Genomic DNA, 19,514 nt, shown 5'->3' with positions numbered 1-19,514 from the left:
ACATATAACAAAACATATACCAAGACATATACACGACATATACAAGGAGGAGGTGAACTGATAGATAAAAACAAGTAAAAACACAATGTTTAAAAACCCCTAAATAAATTGAATGCAATTAAAATACCCCAAATAAAAAACCCGTCAGGAGCGATATAGTTGGATCAAAGTTGAGCCAGGCCAGCAACTTGAAAAAGGTGGGTCTTGAGCTTTACACGAAAGGAGCGGAGGTCAGAGGTATTCCTAATATCCGGAGGGAGGTCATTCCACAGGGCTGGGCCCGCCACAGAGAAGGCTCTACTCCTAGGCGCCGCCCCTCGACACTGTCTGGTGGATGGCACCTGGAGGAGGCCCTCTCTGTGCGAGCGGATTGGTCGCAGGGATGTATGGGGCAGAATACGATCCCGCAAGTAACTAGGTCCTGAGCCATGGAGCGCTTTAAAGATTTAGAGTTTTACATGTTCATGGGGCTATTTGGAAAGAAAATACTCACTGATTTTGTCACTCAATACATGCTGGCAAAAGGCACATATGCCATTGTTAATCAGGTTGCTCCAGCCTGTTTCTGTTATGCACAAAACAGGCATTTGAGATTTTAAAGTAAGAATTGTCTCAAGCTCATGTTAAACGACTTCCCAACCTTGAGAAATCTTTCTTGACTCAAGAAAAGGGAAGTGGCAGCCCATAGCTTATCTGTCGAAACAACTTGATCCAGTAGCAAAAGGGTGGCCACATTGCCTTAAAATCCTTGCTGTAACTGCTCTTCTGATCAAGGAAGAGAATAAGTTGACTTTTGGGCAGCAACTACTATATTTACTAGTCATGCAATTCGTGGAGTATTAGAAGCAAAGAGCACTAGTGCTCAAGTAGCAGAGTTGTGGGCTTTAATACGAGCACTAGAAAGGGCACAGAATGAAAGTATAAATATTTGGATTGATTCTAAATATGCATTCCTCACATTACATGTCCATGCTGCAGTTTATAGAGAGAAAGGTCTTTTAACAGTAGAGGAAAGGAAGAGCAACTAGTGTGCTTGCCCAGGGGAATTAAAGATCCCATATGGGGGATCTGCACAATCTCCAAGCTGGATGCTCGGATCTAGCAGAAAAGGGAAGAGCAGCTGACAGAGAAGCAAAGCTGTCAGCAACCTGAGATGATCAGAGCTACCCTGACATGACAGCTTATGTAGCATTGGAAATGCCAAGAGGACTGGGCCCCAGATATTCTAAAGCAGAGGAACTCCAGGCAACTGTAGATTTGAAGGGACATAAGTAGGGAGAATGGTATATACTCCCAGATGGAAGAATTTCTGTACCAGAAAATTTAGCCTGGCCAGTAGTAAAAGACTCTCACTCAACAACTCACATGGGCAAGAGTGCATTAGCAGAAGCCTTTCAGCGTATCATGTACATCAATCACCTTCACTCACTATGTGCCCATGCAACTGAGAGATGTAACACATGTGCTCAGGTTAATCCAAGACAAGGACCTAGTCTTCCACCAGGAAGCCAGCAAAGGGATATGGATTCATTAGTTATTGATTTCACAGACATGCCCAAGTGTGGGCTATATAAGGCAATGCTAGTCATAGTGTGCAATTATACTGGGTGACCTGAATGTTTTCCCACCAAGACAAAACAGGCACATGAAGTGACTAGAATCCTACTCAGGGACAAAGGTGTGTCTTGAAACTCACCTTAAATGGGTGAATGCATTGCCGCTGGCACTTTGGTCTGTGCAATGCACTCCATGAAAGGGAATTGGTTATCTCCTTTTGAAATGATATTTGGAAGACCCCTGGTTATAAGTGCTAACTTGAAAAATCACGTAGGCAGTGACGTGCGGTGAGGTTTATGGCTGGTGAGGCTGGTAACGTCATCAGCGTGAGCCGCGGTCCCCTTCATGTTGACTCAGGAAGGCGGGGAATGGGACCATGTCAGCCTCCCTCCTGCGCATGTCCCATTCCCCGCCTTCCTAAGTCAACATGAAGGGGACCACGGAGCATGCTCCGCGGGACTGCGGCTCACGCTCTGCGATCCCCTTCATGTTGACTCAGGAGTCAGGAAGGAGGGGAATTCCCCTCCTTCCTGACTCCACATGAAGGGGACCGCGGAGCGCGCTCCACGGGACCATGGCTCACGCTCCGTGATCCCTCCTCCGTGATCCCTCCAGCCTCCCTCCTGCGCACATCCCATTCCCCGCCTTCTTCCTAAGTCAACATGAAGGGGACCACGGAGCACGCTCCGCGGGACCGCGGCTCACGCTCCGTGATCCCCTTCATGTTGACCTAGGAAGGCGGGGAATGGGACGTGCACAGGAGGGAGGCTGAGGCTAGAGGAGCCTACTGCACACGTGGTCCCATTCCCCTCCTTCCTGACTCCTGAGTCAACATGAAGGGGACCACGGAGCACTCCCATTCCCGACCACGTGTGCAGAAGGCTCCTCAGCGCCTTTTCCCTTTTCCCTTTTTTTAAAATTTTCATGATGAGAGCGGTGAGGCTCTGCCTCCCCTGCCTCCCCTGACTGCACGTCCCTGCACGTAGGGGACCTAGGTCAAGTAGGGATCTCCTGGGTGAATCAAATAGTGGGAGAATTAAATAAGCAAATATAAGAAATCCAAAAATACTATGTGTCCCTCAGTCCACCATTTCTAAACACCTCTAGTCATAATATTCAGGTGGGAGACAGAGCATGGGTAAAACACTGGAAAGGCGAGAATTTGAAACCTAGGTGGAAGGGCCCATATACTGTGGTTATGTGTTCTCCACTTGCAGTAAGAGTGTTGGAATCTAAATCTTGGATTCACTGGACTCGAGTTAAGCCAGCAACAGGGAACCAACATACGGGCAAAAGAGGCCTTACTGGGTTATTCTGGAAGCTGACTCTCTATGTATGGCTGAAGATTTGGATGAGAAAAACAACTTTTAGTATGAGAAGGGAAGAGTGTATTGGGTACGCTAAATATAGTTTAGGAAATGGAAATCCAACCATACATAGTCACAAGTGCAGTGGGTCTGGATTTAATGAGTCTGATCACCCTAGTTGTGATGTGTTGTACTGGATATTTATTCTTCTGGAAGCGCTCCCATCCCAGAGAGGCAGGTGCTGTGAAAGAACTTATTGACTGTGACAATGAACAGTGTGAATCTTCTGAGGACACTTATGTTTGAGGAACCGTGGGAGTGGGTCCTCTGTAGCACAGTAGGAGTCTTGGGATTGGGGGCAATATATTTAGCAAATAGGATTTGGCTTTGTGGATCGCCCAAAACTGACATTGCCCTTCCCCAAATCAAGCCTAACCCCATCCTTCTTCCTGATGTGGTAATTCCTTTAAGTTTACTTTTATATCCTGATTCACTTTATGTCCTGTCTCATCCCCCCCCTTTAAGACTCTATTTTTAGCTACAATTGAGTCTTACCTATTATAGTATCTTAGATTATGACATTTGGCATAACATAATCAGTTCAAGTTAGTGATATATAACATCAATAAGAAAAAGCTATATATATATATATACATATATATGTATGTATTTGTGTTACAACCCCTGGTATGCCCAAATATGGAGGGAGCTCACTACTCCCTCTTTCTGTCCTTCGGCTCATCACAGAAAACCATCCAGGCAGAAACCCATATTTTTATTTTTAATGTTGCCTTTTTATATTTGTGTTGTATTTGTGCTGATAAATAAATATGCATATATATATATATAGCGATTCTCAGATCTCACCCCCCTCAAGCACTCTCTCCAATCCTCCGGATCACTAACAGTGGGATTACTAGTGGGGTAGGCCCCTTCTAAATGTCAAGTATGGGTGTTCTGTGGCTTTGGATTATATTTTCCAGAGCCACAGAACACCCAGTGGCATGCTGGGTAATAAGACTCTGGACAGCAATTCCCAATGTTGGAAGAATGGCCAATTAACTCCTTTTACCCCTGAAAGAGGCTCCAGGGGTGTTGAGAATCCCAAAGAACAGGGCAGAATCAGGTCACAGGGGGTGGATGCTTTGGGACAGGCCTGCTCTCACTAAAGGCGTCTATGCATGGGGACGGTACCCTGGACCTAAGCCAACCCCAAGTCCTAAAGACAAGCACCTGACAATTCCATTAAAGTGTGGGGACAAAGGGAGAATGGGCCCCTGCAACAATTGAGAAAAGGAAACTATATGTTAAAAACACTGGAATTGGGTCAAAGCCTAATTAATTAGTCAGACCCTCACCTAGGCCAGAAATGCTGGCTGTGCTTATCTACTGCCCCTTCATCCTACAATGCTCTTCCAGTAGAGCCAGACCTTTGGGTAAAGACCAGGGCCACAGTGGTCCTTGAGAAGGGTGGTAGATGGAGGACCAAAGCGGCAGAAGCCAAGTTACAAGATGACTTTTACAATGCATTAAAAAGGCTGGGGATGAGCCGCCTCCACATTGTTGGCACTATAGCCATTGGTGTGGAGGTCCTAGGGTCGCCCTCCTTGTGTATCAAACGATATCAGGAACCTGGCATTCCTGTAGGGTCACTGGCAGAAGAGCAATGTCCATCAGAATTATACCTTAGCCCTAGAGAGACACTTATGGATGTAAAACTAACCCACAGCATTTCTCCTTCTGCCCACAACCTCTTCCAACAGAAGGTCACCTTCTTGCTTCCGCCACGTTTCACCATTACCAGATGGGAAGGGAATTTGATGTACGAAAAGTGCCCAAGGCCATTTCAGCCACCCCGATTACCAATTTGGCTCTCAATTCAGTCCTCAACAGGATTATGTGATCTATTTCCCCCTGGAAATACCACTTCCCATTATCTCTTTGAAGGTCCAGTTCTCAGGGATAAGCAAAAGGACCCTAAGGAAGAAACTCCATTACAACCTCTTATTGGCATGTTCATGGCAGGGACTGGGGGCTTGGACTAATGAAAAGAACCTCCTGGCCCATGACTTTTCCATGAACATAGGTGTGTGTGTAGGAGAAAATGGAGTCATCTTCTTATGTGGGAAAAATATGTATGTATGCTTACCTTCTAACTGGACTGGAACATGTACCCTGATACACCTCTTCCCCAAGATGGGTGTTGTCCATAGGGAACAAACTCTCCCTGTTCCTCTCATGGGACATGTTCAGAAAAGAGTGCCACTAGTAATCCCACTGTTAGTGATCCTGAGGATTGGAGAGAGTGCCTGAGGAGGATGAGATCTGAGAATCGCTATATATAGTAGTAGAAATAAAGACCTGCTTTTGAGACTTGTACCAGAGCAGGAAATGTTAAAAGCCAAAACCGCAAGTTCAGCTACAGTTCACAAGCTAGCCACAAGAACTTACTGGAACAAGTTAAGCAAGATATGCAGTGACAGAAGCAACAAACCCATCAGCGCTAGCATGTTATATTCTTGTGTTCCACTGCTTTTGAAAAATATATAAAGGCTGTCTTTTCTATAAGTTGTTGTTCAGATGTTCAAATGGCTGTCTTGCCTTAATTTGCTCTGAACCTGGTACCAATAAAGCCACTTCTTTTGATTCCGATATCTGACTCCCTTAATTTACTGCAACAAAATGGTGGTCCACTTGGACACTTAGATCCTTGTCATAGTTGCTTATTGCTGTTATGTTTTCAGAAAGAAAAATATCTGCATCCTATATTATTTAACACTCTTGAGTTGGTTTTCTAGGTTGACAGTATTGAAGCAGGTTGAATTTTCACAAAAGAGGTCAAATCCAGTTGATACAAAATGTACTGAATGTTAAGTATGCTTCTATATATCATCTATTTATACATGACTGGAAGATAGAAGAGGGACAGGAATGTGACGCTTGATTCCATGAATACCAGAGTTAATATTTAGTTCAGACCACAAAGTTCATATGCTTGGCTGATTCATTCAAATTCATGGTAATGACTCAGCATTTTTAGCTAGCAGTAAAAAACAAATTGGGGATCAATGCCTTTTGTATTTTTAGAACCGGGGAAAGTTTTGTATGCTGGGTGAAACTAGACACCTAATGGACCTTTCTTTAACAAATGAATTGAATTACTGAAAGCTTAGCAAAAGATCTTTTGGCTGTGACATCTGGTTTAATGTTTACACTGTCTTGTTTTTTTCTCCATGCTCAACTTTTCAAAACATCCTTCTTAAGAAAATTCTGTAAAATCTGAAGTTTGATTCCCAATTATAATTGGGAATTATAATTGATTTTTTTTAAAAAAGGTATTTCATCTAGAAGGGTCTTTTCTTCATTTATCATATTCTATAGTTAATATGAGGTTACTGTTAGTAGTAATTTTGTTTTAAACTTGATAACCTATAAAAAATAAAAGCCACCTGTTGGTGACATGGTTGGAATGATTCTGTAAAGAAATAGGATTATTTTTAATGTCTTCCTCATCTTGTCATATGATATTATATGCATATAGATATTATTTATATCTCAAACTTAGAAAGCCACCATCATCCTTACAAAAGGACTGATCAGTCTGCAAGTAAAATATGAAACACAATCTACATATAAATATTATATCAGAGGCTGAGCTAGATAAAATTAAAGTTCAAAATAAGGGGAGGACTTCAAGGTGATAACTATATATATATAACTGCTTAACATGTAAAAACAACAACCCAGGTTCAAATCCCAGTAAGGGTATGGCTAGCTGATGAGAACTAAATAGCTTGAAATAGATCTATACTAGTCTCCCTTTATTTATTTATCAGCATAAATTATATATGTATGTATGTATGTATGTATGTATGTATGTACGTACATACATACGCACGCACGCACGCACACACACATACACTCACATACATGTTGGCAAGCCAATATAATTTTCACAAATTAATAATTTTCATGGACATTAAAAAGATTAATTCAATCCTCCAATAAGCTGCATTTTCACTTGGTATCACCTAACATGTCAGTAGCCTAACTTTGAATCCATTTATTCATACAGGTATGTGCCATTTACCACAATGTTGTGTTCTTAATTTATGAAATCAAAGTCCATGCCTAATCTCACCTGTGGATTTTTTGAGAATTATCAAGCAAGTCTGTTCACCTTTCAGTTTGAAACTTTGACATGTTTGGGGTTTTGCCTTTTATTTTGATTAATATGTATGTAATATACACATTTATGAGATGATTATTCTTCTCTTTGATTCCTTTCATATTTTGTCATTTATTTTAAAGCTGGTTTCTGTAGTAGTTATATAACCATTTGCCCATCATATATTATTTTGTTTTAAGGTATTCAGTAACCACAAGAAAGGTCAGGACATTGCAGATTGAGAGGTTGAAGAAAAGATGTCTCAAAGGTGCTTTATCAAAAGGAGAATCTCCTTGGATAAGAAGTAAAATGTCTTCCTCAAAGAAAAAACAATCCAGTTGCCTTTTCAGACAACTATGACCTGGACGACTGAGAATTTCTATAGACATTGAAGAAAAAATATCTTGCCTATGTAGTCATTGTGAGGGGCATGTTTGAATTGGGAATTCTGTTTTGTACATCTGATTTTTTAGCTTACTAGAAGTTAATTGCTGATTAACTTCTAAAGGTCTACTTCTTGAAAGGTCTTGTGATAAGCCAGCTCCTTTTATTAAATTTTTTCTCACAATCAGGTTAAGTTATTAAGTCAATGTTTCTCAACCTTGGCCACTTTAACATAGGTGAACTTCAACTCCCAGAATTTCCTAGCCAGTGTGGTAGGGAGACTATTTAAGCTTAAATAATGATACTACTTAAGGAGAATCTGCCCCTCAGTTAGTTTTCTAAGGACATTGTTTTTTCCATATTCCTTGGATTTAGGGTCTAAACTAAGAACTGGATTGAGTAGGCATATAACCAAAGTAGCAAGTATATAAGTGTATAATCAAACAAGCAAGTAAATAAATTGTTCGTCTAAATAAAATTAAACAATCAGTTAAATTCTGTTCTGCTCTACTCTACTCTACTCTACTCTACTGTTCTAGGCCAGCTTTAGGCTCAAAGCCAGCTTGGTGACTTTAGCTCTTGGAAGGAGACAATGGCAAGCCATTTCTTGGAGGAGGAAGGAGGAGAGAACCTTGCAAAAAAGCAATAGCGCCATTTTCAGGCTGTCTCTGAGAATCAGAAATTATTGAACAAAAGGAAAACAACAACAGAAGAATCAAACTTCTATTCTGTTTTAGCATTGAATTATATGGCTGTGTATATATAGTTGTACTTCTACAAAAGTTATACTTACTGTTATCCAGCTAACTTGCTGTCCCATGTCTGTGAAATACAGTGTAATAATAGAAGATGCTGCAAGACTCTTTACATTAGCAGAATCTTTTAAATACGGCCCATCTGTTTAAAAAAAAGCAAGAAAAGGAAACAATTACATTTTGAACAATATTTCCCTGTTAACATATATGAGCAGAAAGAAATTCTGCTAAGAAAAGCCTAACAAATGAAATTGCTTTTCTATAGTACCAAATGAAATTGTCAAATAATATATGTACCAGCAATCCCTAAATCACTAATGAATGCAAGCATGAGGATATATTAATTCTGCATCAGGGATAGATTGTTTACTTGGGTGCTTTTTAATAAGCCACAGTATTTTATGACTGTGTTTCTCCAAAGTAAAAATGTAACCTGAGCAATAACTTAGTGCAGCAGTTCTTTGTAACTTTAACAGAAGGAAGGATTATTAATGGAAAGAAGATGGTGGAATTGTAGGGGAAAGTTGGTCAAACAAAACCACCTATTATCTTATTAGTTACATACCATCAGACAGGGCATCAAATATCAAGTGTGCTAAGAAGACAAAAGCAACCAGGAAAGTGAGTGATAAAGAAATACACAGAAGAAATTCCTAACTTGTCTATATAAGTTAATTCCTAACTTGTCTATATCTAATAAGTTCAAGTAATAAATAAATAAATAAATAAATAAATAAATAAATAAATAAATAAATAAATAAATAAATAAATAAATAAATAAATAAATAAATAAATATTATCACTGGCCTTTGTTATCAGTAGGCTCAGAGGTGCTGTGGCAAGCCATTTCTTGGAGGAAGAAGTCACCCTGGTAACAGTTTCTACCTGGGTAATAACTCTGAGGTACTACTGTAGCTCAAATTTTCCTCCTTCTTTTACTCTCTCTGGACATGTCTTTCTGTATTACATGCATGGCAAAGAATCTGCTGAACTGCGAATTCCCCATACTGACTTTGCCATCTGTGTAGGTTTTCTCAACTCTTGCTTATCTTATATTTTCTAATACTTTCTGCCTAATGCTTTATTTTCCTAGTTTGACTATAGTTATGATAGTTATAAATACATGTTCTCTCAGGAAGTTTTTTCACATAATTCCCAATTTGCTATTACTAATTTCAGCAAGGAAATTGGGCAGAGTAACGTGTTTCACATTTGCACATACAGGCTAGGAGGGAATGATCATCATAAACATGGAATATACATATATTCCTGGAAGGATATGCATGCTCTTTGTTCTGCTTGGTTTGCATTTATAGAACACTTTGATGAAGAATGAAGAAGTGAATTAAATTCCTTTATATGTTCCTTCACACCTCCCCCATTATCAAGAGTATTTGAGGTTCCTATGGAAAGCCCAAGGGGGCACCTCAACTCTTTTTCAACATTCCAGTTCACCATCCATAAAAGAGGTAGAAAATTGTTTATAAACTGTTGCCAATATTAGTGAAAAGCTTATTAACAGAGTATATTGCTAAAAAAAATATCCTGATTCATAGTTAGACTACTGAGTGTGAGGCACGTTTTTGTTCTGGTCGAGAAAAATATAAATATATAGGAAGAAATGTTTAAGAAGGTGCTCACATATTCTGAAAACTAGAAGACTTCCAAGGTCCCTTCCATCCCGGTTATTCTATATTCTATATACAAACATTTCAATGATTCACTTTTCGAAATTGCATTTTCTGTACTGACAAAGCAGATATTTATGTACTTAGAGTTTCCAACAGAAAATATGTGTAACTAAATCTATGTAGGGATGTATTATATTCAGTGGTGGGTTTCTGCCGGTCCGCACCGGTTCAGGTGAACCGGTTCGTAAAATTCAGCAAGTTGGTGAGGACCAGTGGACCGGGAAGTAACTTCTGGGAATGCCGGCACCGGCCCTGTTGCTCGATCACCTTTGCCGTCCCGTCGCAACTCGCTGGCTCCCCCGCTCATCCGCACTAAACTAGGCTAGCCCAGCCCGCCCCCAGCCAATCAGTGAATGGGCTGGAGGCGACCCGTTTAAAAGCGTGGTGCCAACTCTCGCATCGCGCTTGCTGACCGGGTCCTCCATTTCAAAACTCCCTTCGCCTTCCAGGAGCTTGCTGCTTCCCTCAGGTAAGCAACTAAGAGCGAGGGGGGGCAGTGGGACTCAGGAGGCTAGCTTACACCAGCTTATGAAAGCCATGGGCGGCGGCAGCCTTCCCTAGCAAAAGCCGCAGGTTGGCATATGCCACATGGCCGAAGGCGGGTGGGTGGCAGTGGTGGCCAAGCTTTCACGAGGGTACGCTTTAGGCTTTCCCTAGCGAAAGCCATGGGCTGGTATACGCCATGCGGCTGAAGGCGGGCAGGTGGCGGGGATGGGCGGGTGGCAGCGGCGGTGGGCGGGTGGCAGCGGCGGCGGCGGCTTACCCCATGTGGCCGAAGGTGGGCGGGAGACGGCGGCCTACGCCATGTGGCTGAAGGCGGGCAGGCGGGCAGCGGCGGTGGCCTATGCCACACGGCCAAAGGCAGCAGCCTACGCCATGCGGCCAAAGGCGGGTGGGTGATGTCGGCAGTGGCAGACACCGCCTAGTTTTCGTGAAGGAAGGCCTTCAGGCCTTCCCTAGCAAAAGCCGCGGGGTGGCATATGCCACGCGGCCAAAAAACCCCTGCCCCCCTCAGCCTCGCCTGGCTGTCTAAACCTGCCAGGCGACCTGCTTAGTGACAACCCTGGCCTTGTCCCTCCAGTCCAGTGTCTTACCTGTCCTGCTGCCTCTCTGCCTGCCTGCTCCCTGTTGCATCCATCCATCACATCAGAGTCGGATTCATTGCATCGGAGTGCTGCTGATTCTGCCTGCTGGTAAGTGACCCGGTTTTTTCTTTCTTTTATTTTTTAAATTTATTTTAAAATAATATTTTATTTATTGTGCATAGAATTTTTAAAAACAATTTTACTTAAAAGTATTGAGTATAGAATATTTTAAAATGGCTTGCTTCAATTTATTTCATGTGGATTCTTTTTTAAAATTGTCTTAGACTATTTAAAAAAAGATTCTATCCAAAATAAATTAAAATAAACCATTTAAAAAAATTCTATACTCAATACTTTAAAATGTATTGTGCATAGAATTGTTTTACATTGTTTTATTGTAATTTATTGTGTATGGAATATTTTTAATGGTCTCATTTTAAATTATTGTGTGTGGAATAGTTTGAAATGGTTACAGTATAAATTATTGCTGGTGGAATAATGGTTACGGTATACTATGGCTGGTACAATACCTTAAAATAGTTACAGTATAAATTATTGCTAGTGGAATATTTAACAATGGTTTTAAGGATTTTTTTATTTATAGAATATCTTTTTTAAAATTATTTTTTGGGAATTTTTATTTTTTAATTGTTTATAAAATATATTTACTACAAGAAATGTTATTCATTTTTGCAAATGTTTTCTTTGTGATGCAATATGTTGCTTTTAAGTGTTCAGACCAGGTTTATGTGTCTCAAAACTTTTCTATGGGCAGCTTTGCCAGATTTAGTGTGTTTCACCCTCATTGTTTAGGTGATTCTGAAGTGGTTGATGGTTCTGTGAGCTTCCTGGCACTGCCCTTTATAATTTCCCACAATGCCTTGATGGTTTTTATTCCAGTGGCTTTGTCTTTCCTGTCTTTAGGGTTAGGAAAAAAACTGGTTTCATTTGCAGTCTTTTGGGGGCGGGATTTTTATTTTTTGGTATTTTCCTGGCACTGTCATAGTTTGTGTGGGTGTGTAATATCCTGCAGTTATCTACACATTAATAATGATCAAGAATTAATAATATTTCCTTATACATTTTAGTGACCTTTCCTTACATAATTGGTGTTTTCTTTCATACTTTTGGATTTCTAATTTCTGTTTCCGTTAGTTAGCAATTGCTAAAACAAATCCCACGTGAAAAAGTATTCAAAGCCTTCTTGATTTTAATTATCAATTTATTTATTCCTGCACATTGTAATATTTTTTTCATTTTCATATCTCTGTTTTTCCACTGTTGTGCAAACACAATTCCAGCAGCTGCTAACATGTGTAAAATTAAATATATATTGTACACCCTTTCAAATAGCCAACAAAATATTTCTGGTTTTAATTTTATATCTTGCTTTACCATTGCTTCTAACCACTAACTTCTGAATAGCTACTTGGACCGACCTAAGTAGTGTGCAGAAGACCAGCAAGCCAATGATCCTTCCTCTGTAAGTAGCTGTCTTTATTGCTGGGTGTGCTCTATGCTGTGTTCATCCTTGAGATAGTGAAGTGCAAGCAATTAAAGTCTTGCTTTCTGTGTCTCTCCTTTGTGCAGGTTTTTTGAGCAAAGTGATAAGGTGGTGTGTAGAAGACTGTCAAGCCAGTGAGATCCTTCCTCTGTAAGTAGCTGTCTTTATTGCTGGGTGTGCTCTGTGCTGTGTTCATCCTTGAGATAGTGAAGTGCAAGCAATTAAGTCTTGCTTTCTGTGTCTCTCCTTTGTGCAGGTTGTTGGAGCAAGGTGGTGAGGTGGTGGTGCAGAAGACGCAAAAAAGGAGAGTAATTTTCCTCTTCTATTATTTTGTGTGCTGGTTTCATCCCAATGCAGTGCATGCAATGAAAGAGTTCATTACTGTGTCTCTTCTTTGTGCAGCCCATTCACTGGAGCCCGTGATACTGAAGACTGGCAAGAACAGTCATCTTCCTTCTATAAGTAGCTCTTTTATTGTTTTTGTACTTATTTTAATCCTATTGTAATTCATCCATTGGGGCAAAGAATTCAGTGACATCATCTTGGCCACTCCCACCCAGTCACATGGCCGGCAAGCCACTCCTACCCGGTCACATGGCAGGCAAGCCACTCCCACCAGGTCACATGGCCGGCAAGCCACTCCCACAAAGGAGGCCACACCCACAGAGTAGGTTCCAAATTTTTTTGAAACCCACCACTGATTATTTTCCTCAGGGAAAAGAGACTTTAAAATATTTTGAAACGAAAATGAATACTTACTGCGTTCTAGTCGCAGGCCTATCCGCGATGGGTACCATTGTGGACCTGTTCTCAAATAAGTGAAAAATGTACTTTACTCCCAGGCCTTTGTTAATATCAGTCTGAAGTTTAATATTGTTTTCAGTACTATTGCTTTTGTAGTATGACGGGATACTTGAATAATTAACAAATTATCACTGCTTATTATAGGAATCCAGAAATTTAATTTGTTTTAAGGACCAGCTGCTAACTGAATTTTGCTATTTTGATGTTCTTACAAATTGTTGCCAATACTGCACAGAAAATTGAGGTGGAAGCAATGCATAACTGCTTGATAAGCTTCGTGTTGTGAATAATTTGAACTATGTCAATATATTTAAAACTATTAATCTGAATTAATATGCAGACCCCACTCCATAAAAAATTGGACTTTTAAAATGAAGATTAATGTGGGGGGTTTTGTTTTACTTTCTATTGTTTGCCTTCTTATTTGTTGTTTTGTTATTGTTTAAAGACAGGAGAGGAGGAAGAGAAGGTCAATATCTGGGCTGACAGTAACAAGGTGGATTTGGAAAACATTTACATCCAGCATATTGGAAATCCAATAATTTTGAATTAAACTTGATTCAGAGTTAATAAATGCTAGGGTATGTATGTTCTTTTTCTGTATTTTTCTGAAGGTCTTAATGAGAGCTAGAGAAAATTAATAACCACATCCATCAGATTATTTTTGGATGAATGGAAATTGAATATTGCTAGAAGTCATATTAATTCAAAATTAATTTGGACCTTGTGTTTCATACTGTCTCAAAACATATGAACTGAAATTTAAATTAGAGATGAAAGGATGTCAGCTCAATCTCCAGAACAGAAGCTTGAAGACCATGCTTCATTGTCAGTCAGGACAGACACATTCCCTACAAGTAAAATTGATCTAGAAATGTCAGAACCTGGTTGTACTGTCTGGAAATAGCAAAGGTCATAATAAAAGTCCTTTAAGATAGATGAGCATCTAGTGTCTGAGAAGTCTCACGAACACTTCTGAATTACTGCAAAACAGATAATGGTATCACTTGGCAACTCTGTATTTCTTTGTTACCCAAATTGGAAAATGTTTCTGGAAATGAGCTAAACCATCTGGACAACTTTTTCTTTCTGATTTCTTATGCACAAACCAAACAACTTAAGAAAATGAAACAAGCTTGATTTTAATATGGGAGGGCTAGGCTTCAAAATGAACCTCGGAATGATGTCAGTGACATTGAGAGATGTATTTTACTGACTGAATTGTCTTTCTTCATTTGCCATAGTAAAGTTGACTTATATTCATAAGAGATAAATGAATATTAATACAAAGATATTACAGGATTCATATATCAAAGCATAGGAAAATAATTTGGTGATTTATCATTAACAAATGGATTTATTGGCAGCTTTACATTTTGCATTAACATGTAATATGTTTTGTCTAGCTTGGCTTTTATGAGCTATTGCAATTTATCCTCTGTAACATTGAATATGAATCCCAGCCATTGGGATTCTTTTTATTAAGATGAATACATTAATGCTTTTAATCCTAATTGGTAGGTTAATTAATCAAAGCTGGTGCTTATTTGGATCATCATGACTAAGAATGAAAGGCACAAGTCTTTCTATGTTGAAGCTATCCTGAATTTGAATCTGTTATAACATGGAATAAGAAAACAGATTAAGGAATATATTTCCTATGAAAAATGAATGCACTTTTTTAATTTAAAAAAAATGAATTTTTCTTATTAATTCAAATCAGCCAAAGTATAGTAATTTGACATGCTACGGTAGATCATGAGATAAGCCTACCTAGCCTAGTTATAATTCTTCTTGGTGGCAATAGTTTTTAGGAAGAGGCCCTTTCCAACCCAAGATCTTCCTCTGGGATTGTCAATGATTAAAGATAGGGCTTTGGGAGTTGGATGACCTGTATTCTGAACTCTGTGCTATCCAAAATTGCCTTTTCTGTAAGATCTCACAAACAAATTACACAACTGAATTTAAAGCAAACCAGGAAATTATTCAGTTCATTTGTTTAAGGCAGTTTTTTTTCAAATTTGACAAACTTAAGATGTGTGGCCTTCTATTTTCAGACTTTCCTAGACAGCCATTGCCAAGTTTGAAAACACTGATCTAAGGGAAGACGGTTAATCAACTAACTTTTAATTAGTTGACAGAAATGCCATATCTGTCCTAAAGCTTATTCAAAAAAGAAAAAAAAAAACAGCTCAGGGCACTCAGAAAGGATTAATAAAACTGAGAACTGAGTAAAACTGCAAGTGTCAGTTTATGGTCAATCTAGGTGCAAATCTTCTACACCTATACACTGAATTATACCTTCTACAATATCCTTTTTTAAAAAGGAAGATTATCAGCACACCACAATATGGTGGCAAACGTAAAGATCACAGGTGGTATGCTGCCTGTTCACACCGGCTCGGGTGAACTGGTAGTGATAGTGGTGCGAGGCCCACCCAGACGTCACCAAGGACCTTCCGCACACGCATGTACTCCCACTACTGAATCGGTAGTGAAGAAAATAGAATACCATTACTGGTATAGATCAAGCAAAGAGTCTTTCCATATATCAGTTCAGGAAATATTAAAAGTAAAATTCATGTTTTATGAAAAAAACAATTTGGCTCTTGCTTTTTCTACCTCTGACAAGAGCTTCTTTTCAGGTAACAGGGACATGCTGCACTAATAACATGCATAAAGTGTTAGTGAAGGGAGGGACTAACATTTTAACTTTGCAATCTTATGTCGTTGGATTCTTCAGTCTCTGCTAATAATCATAATTTCCAATGTTGTAGCCTCAGTAGCCTAAGCAGAAAGGGAATGATCATGGACAAGTAATGTGAACAATTTAATCAAGAACAAGATAGAAAAGGAGGGAAGAAGAAATAGAAGTAGGTAAGTATGAAAGAATGAATGGTAATGGGAAAACAAAGAATTCTCCATACTGCAACATTGTTTTGGAGGGAACGTATTAGCAGAATGAAATATATCCAGCTAGAAAACATATTTGGAGAGGTAAGTACATTTAGAATTCAAGTGTTATATTAGCCACAATATTAGAAGAGCAGTTGCACATAGTTTATTTTCAACACTACTGATTAACTCATCTTTACCAAAATAATTAAAAGTGTGCAATTCCACCACCACCAAAAGGAAATAATATAACCCAATATCTTTACACTATCCCTTTCTGAACCATGTTTAATCTGCAAATATTCTACCTATATAGCTTGCTCTGAACTCTGATGAATTTAGTCCAAACACATAGTAAGATAGTAATTTAATTTAATGTAAGGTCTCTAAATTTGATGACTAAATAAAAAAACCAGATGCTTACATATTTTGTGAAACTTATGTTTTACATCAAGAAGTGTTGATGATGGTGGCATCTGAAAAAAAATGGGGTAAAGATAAAAATCTGTGTTTGTTTGTTTACATATGCATATACTCACATATATTTCCATATGCATGCTTAATAAAATATTGAACATTTAAGGATCCAGAGACAGAAGATGCATAAGATGAGTTCAAAAGTCCATTTAGTTCCGTTTGAGCAGAAGACATATGCAGAAGACAAAACCAGCCAATTTGTGACACTTTTAGGGCCTCTTTCTTTCCTTTACAAATATTTAAATATTTGTTAGATATTCTGTTAAAATGGAGTAAATTAATTAGACTGCACCAATTTTATTATTCAGAATAAAGTTTTTTTCCACAATGTTTTGATCTGCTCACTAATATAATTTCACTGATATAATAAGCTATGTTTAAATATGTTTTTTTTAATGTCACAGGTTCCAATCACAATGAATACAGACAAATGCCTAAGAACTGGTGAAATCTAAATGTCCTCAACACAGAAAAATTCTGACTTGATCTTATGTTCAATAATCACTTATTCAGTGATTAAACTCAAATAGTATTTTAATAATCCTTGTTTTCAGAAGGTCTTGAGATAAAGGAAAAATAGACAAATTAAAGAATTGACATTTAAGACATTACAGCAGCCCCTTATAAAAGCAAATGCATATACATAATATTCATACAGTATTTGTTATGATAAATAAATGTTCTGTGTACATATAGGTGTTATAATACAGGGCCAAAGTAGATTTAAAATATCTAGACATTAACATAGGAAATGGGCCTTCTGCTACAAAATATATTAGGATGTTTTCTTGAAACTGGTAAGTAGTTTCATTCATTCTTACAACTATATCTAGCAATATTTATCTATCACCTATCTATCTACAGTATATAAATTTTATTATTATACATTACTCTCACTCATGTCTCATAAGTTTCATAAAAAAGAAAATGAGCAGTGTTTAAAAATATTACAAGTCACAAGGAGATTAACTTGAGATAATAAATTAATTTTCCCATAGAAATTCTCTAGGCCAACCATCCTGTCAATTTCTGCAGCCTGGAGATAATAATTCTGTGCCTTATACATTTGTAACTTTAAGGATTTATAACATTTTTGAATATTCTACAATATAGTGCAAATTTACTTTTCTGTATAAAAATATTGCAGCATATTATATGAGATGGTTTTTTTTGTATAAATAAGGTATGATTTTTCAGAAACTCAGTTCTCAGAAACTCAGTTATAGAGTATAAGTCAATAATACTGAAACTATCAGAAGAGCAAATGTTAAATAGAATTGGATATAAAATATTAGCACTACATAGCAAAAGAAGTAATATTAAGCAAATATTACTTATTTAAAAGTGTTGCTCAAACATTGTAAGTAGTATATGTCAAAATCTAAGGGAAAGATCTTTTGCTCCATCTCTTGAGAACCAGTGAGCTGCTGCAGATGGTATCCTGTAACCTTTAAATAATGGAAATAAAATAATAAAAACCCTATCTGTAGACATTTAGAGGTTTAACCCTATTTGATTCATAATCCTATCTAAAAATTACAGTGGATGATTAAAGACAATTTTCATGAAAGTAATATTATGGTCTGCCTTATTTAACATAATTTTTTTTAAAAAATGGTTGGAATGTAAGTATCACCTATTGGTATTATTTCATTCTGTTGATGAATCAGAAAAACTAGAAATATTTACGATTTCTGAGGAGAAAAATTATTAAGTCAGTGCAAAGATTAAAATAAAATAAAATCTTTAAGACAACAAAATATTGTATTTTTTTAAAAAAAGACATGTACTCTGCAATGTGCTGCTAAAAGTACACCTAAAAAACTTACCTTATCCACTACGCAGATCTGCTTTTTGCTGTGAGCATCAAGAATCTCCACTTCAACGTAAGTGATTTTTGAATGTCTAAGAACTGGCAGTGGTCTTAGGTGGCCAGCAGTAAGTACAAGCTGGGATAAGTTGAAAAAGCTTTTCATGCCATTATTAGGTGCAGGCACTACTGATCCCTGGATGGAAAGATCTTTCTTGTGCTCAAGAGTGCTGGGCTTATGTCTCCTGAACATGACTGCATGAAATACAAGGGCCTGTCATGTCAACACTGGACACCTACAATGGGTGATCTGTTGTCCCTGCATCACTTAAATACAGACACTGGCTGATGAAAGGTCAAGTGGCATTCCATTTAAAGAGTCTGAGTTTATATGGCAGGATTGGAAACAATAGCTTTCTAATCCATTACTATATTTAGCTGCCTATTGTGATATTCAGTACTACTGTTTTTATTTTAAACACGGTGTTTGAAACAACCTGCTCAGTTTCTTATCTTTCTTTCTAATTATTACAATCATATCCCTTTTTTAAAAAAAAAAAGTCCAAGAGCTATAAAGGAAACAGAACTGATATGGAGTGGAATAAATTATTATTTATAGAAGCTGGGAATAGAAATCAGTCTAGTTTTAAAAATGCAAGTCAAATGTCACCCACATGGGAGTTGTTTCTTAATTCAGAGCATGTCTATACTAAGATTGTAATGCCAATCAAACAGTTAAATACTGTCAAATGTCTGCCACATATTGTCAAGTAACCCATGAAGCTAAAAATATGCTTGTGTAGGTAGATGACTTTCCGTTCAACTGCATCATATTGTCATCTGATGCTAAAAGCAAAAACAAAAAACCCTCCATATTACAGGAGTCAAAGTATATATACACTTTATACAGACAGTCTATTCAAACTTCAGTACAAACTTCATTGTTGCATCTCTAGCCTGGGATGACCCAGCATAAAAAATGTAGAAGCAGCGCTTCCATTTGTTGGCATCAAAGCTGGAATGAGTATAGTTTTCAGAGTAGAATGCATTTCTTCACATGTGCCATATAAAATACCA

The 19,514-nt window shown here is 38.1% G+C and overlaps 1 protein-coding gene across 3 annotated transcripts in view; it reads right to left on the bottom strand.

Moving 5' to 3' along the window:
• The window catches only part of TECRL (trans-2,3-enoyl-CoA reductase like), a 56,672-nt gene extending 37,966 nt beyond the window's left edge, over nucleotides 1–18,706 (bottom strand). For all 3 annotated transcript variants that reach the window (XM_081933151.1, XM_081933152.1, XM_081933153.1), the window contains exons 1-4: nucleotides 18,457–18,706; nucleotides 16,575–16,626; nucleotides 13,211–13,255; nucleotides 8,210–8,313 (exon numbers count right to left, since the gene is read on the bottom strand). In XM_081933151.1, coding sequence (XP_081789277.1) covers nucleotides 8,210–8,313; nucleotides 13,211–13,255; nucleotides 16,575–16,626; nucleotides 18,457–18,690 — 435 coding nt within the window. In that variant the 5' untranslated portion in view covers nucleotides 18,691–18,706. The remainder of the gene's footprint in view (nucleotides 1–8,209; nucleotides 8,314–13,210; nucleotides 13,256–16,574; nucleotides 16,627–18,456) is intronic.
• Between the last annotated feature and the right edge of the window lie 808 nt (nucleotides 18,707–19,514).

This window comes from Natrix helvetica (genome assembly GCF_964273705.1).
Source record: "Natrix helvetica genome assembly, chromosome: Z".
NCBI lineage: Eukaryota > Metazoa > Chordata > Lepidosauria > Squamata > Natricidae > Natrix > Natrix helvetica.
The sequence above is the reverse complement of the archived record's forward strand: the minus strand, read 5'-3'. Positions and strand labels throughout refer to the sequence as shown.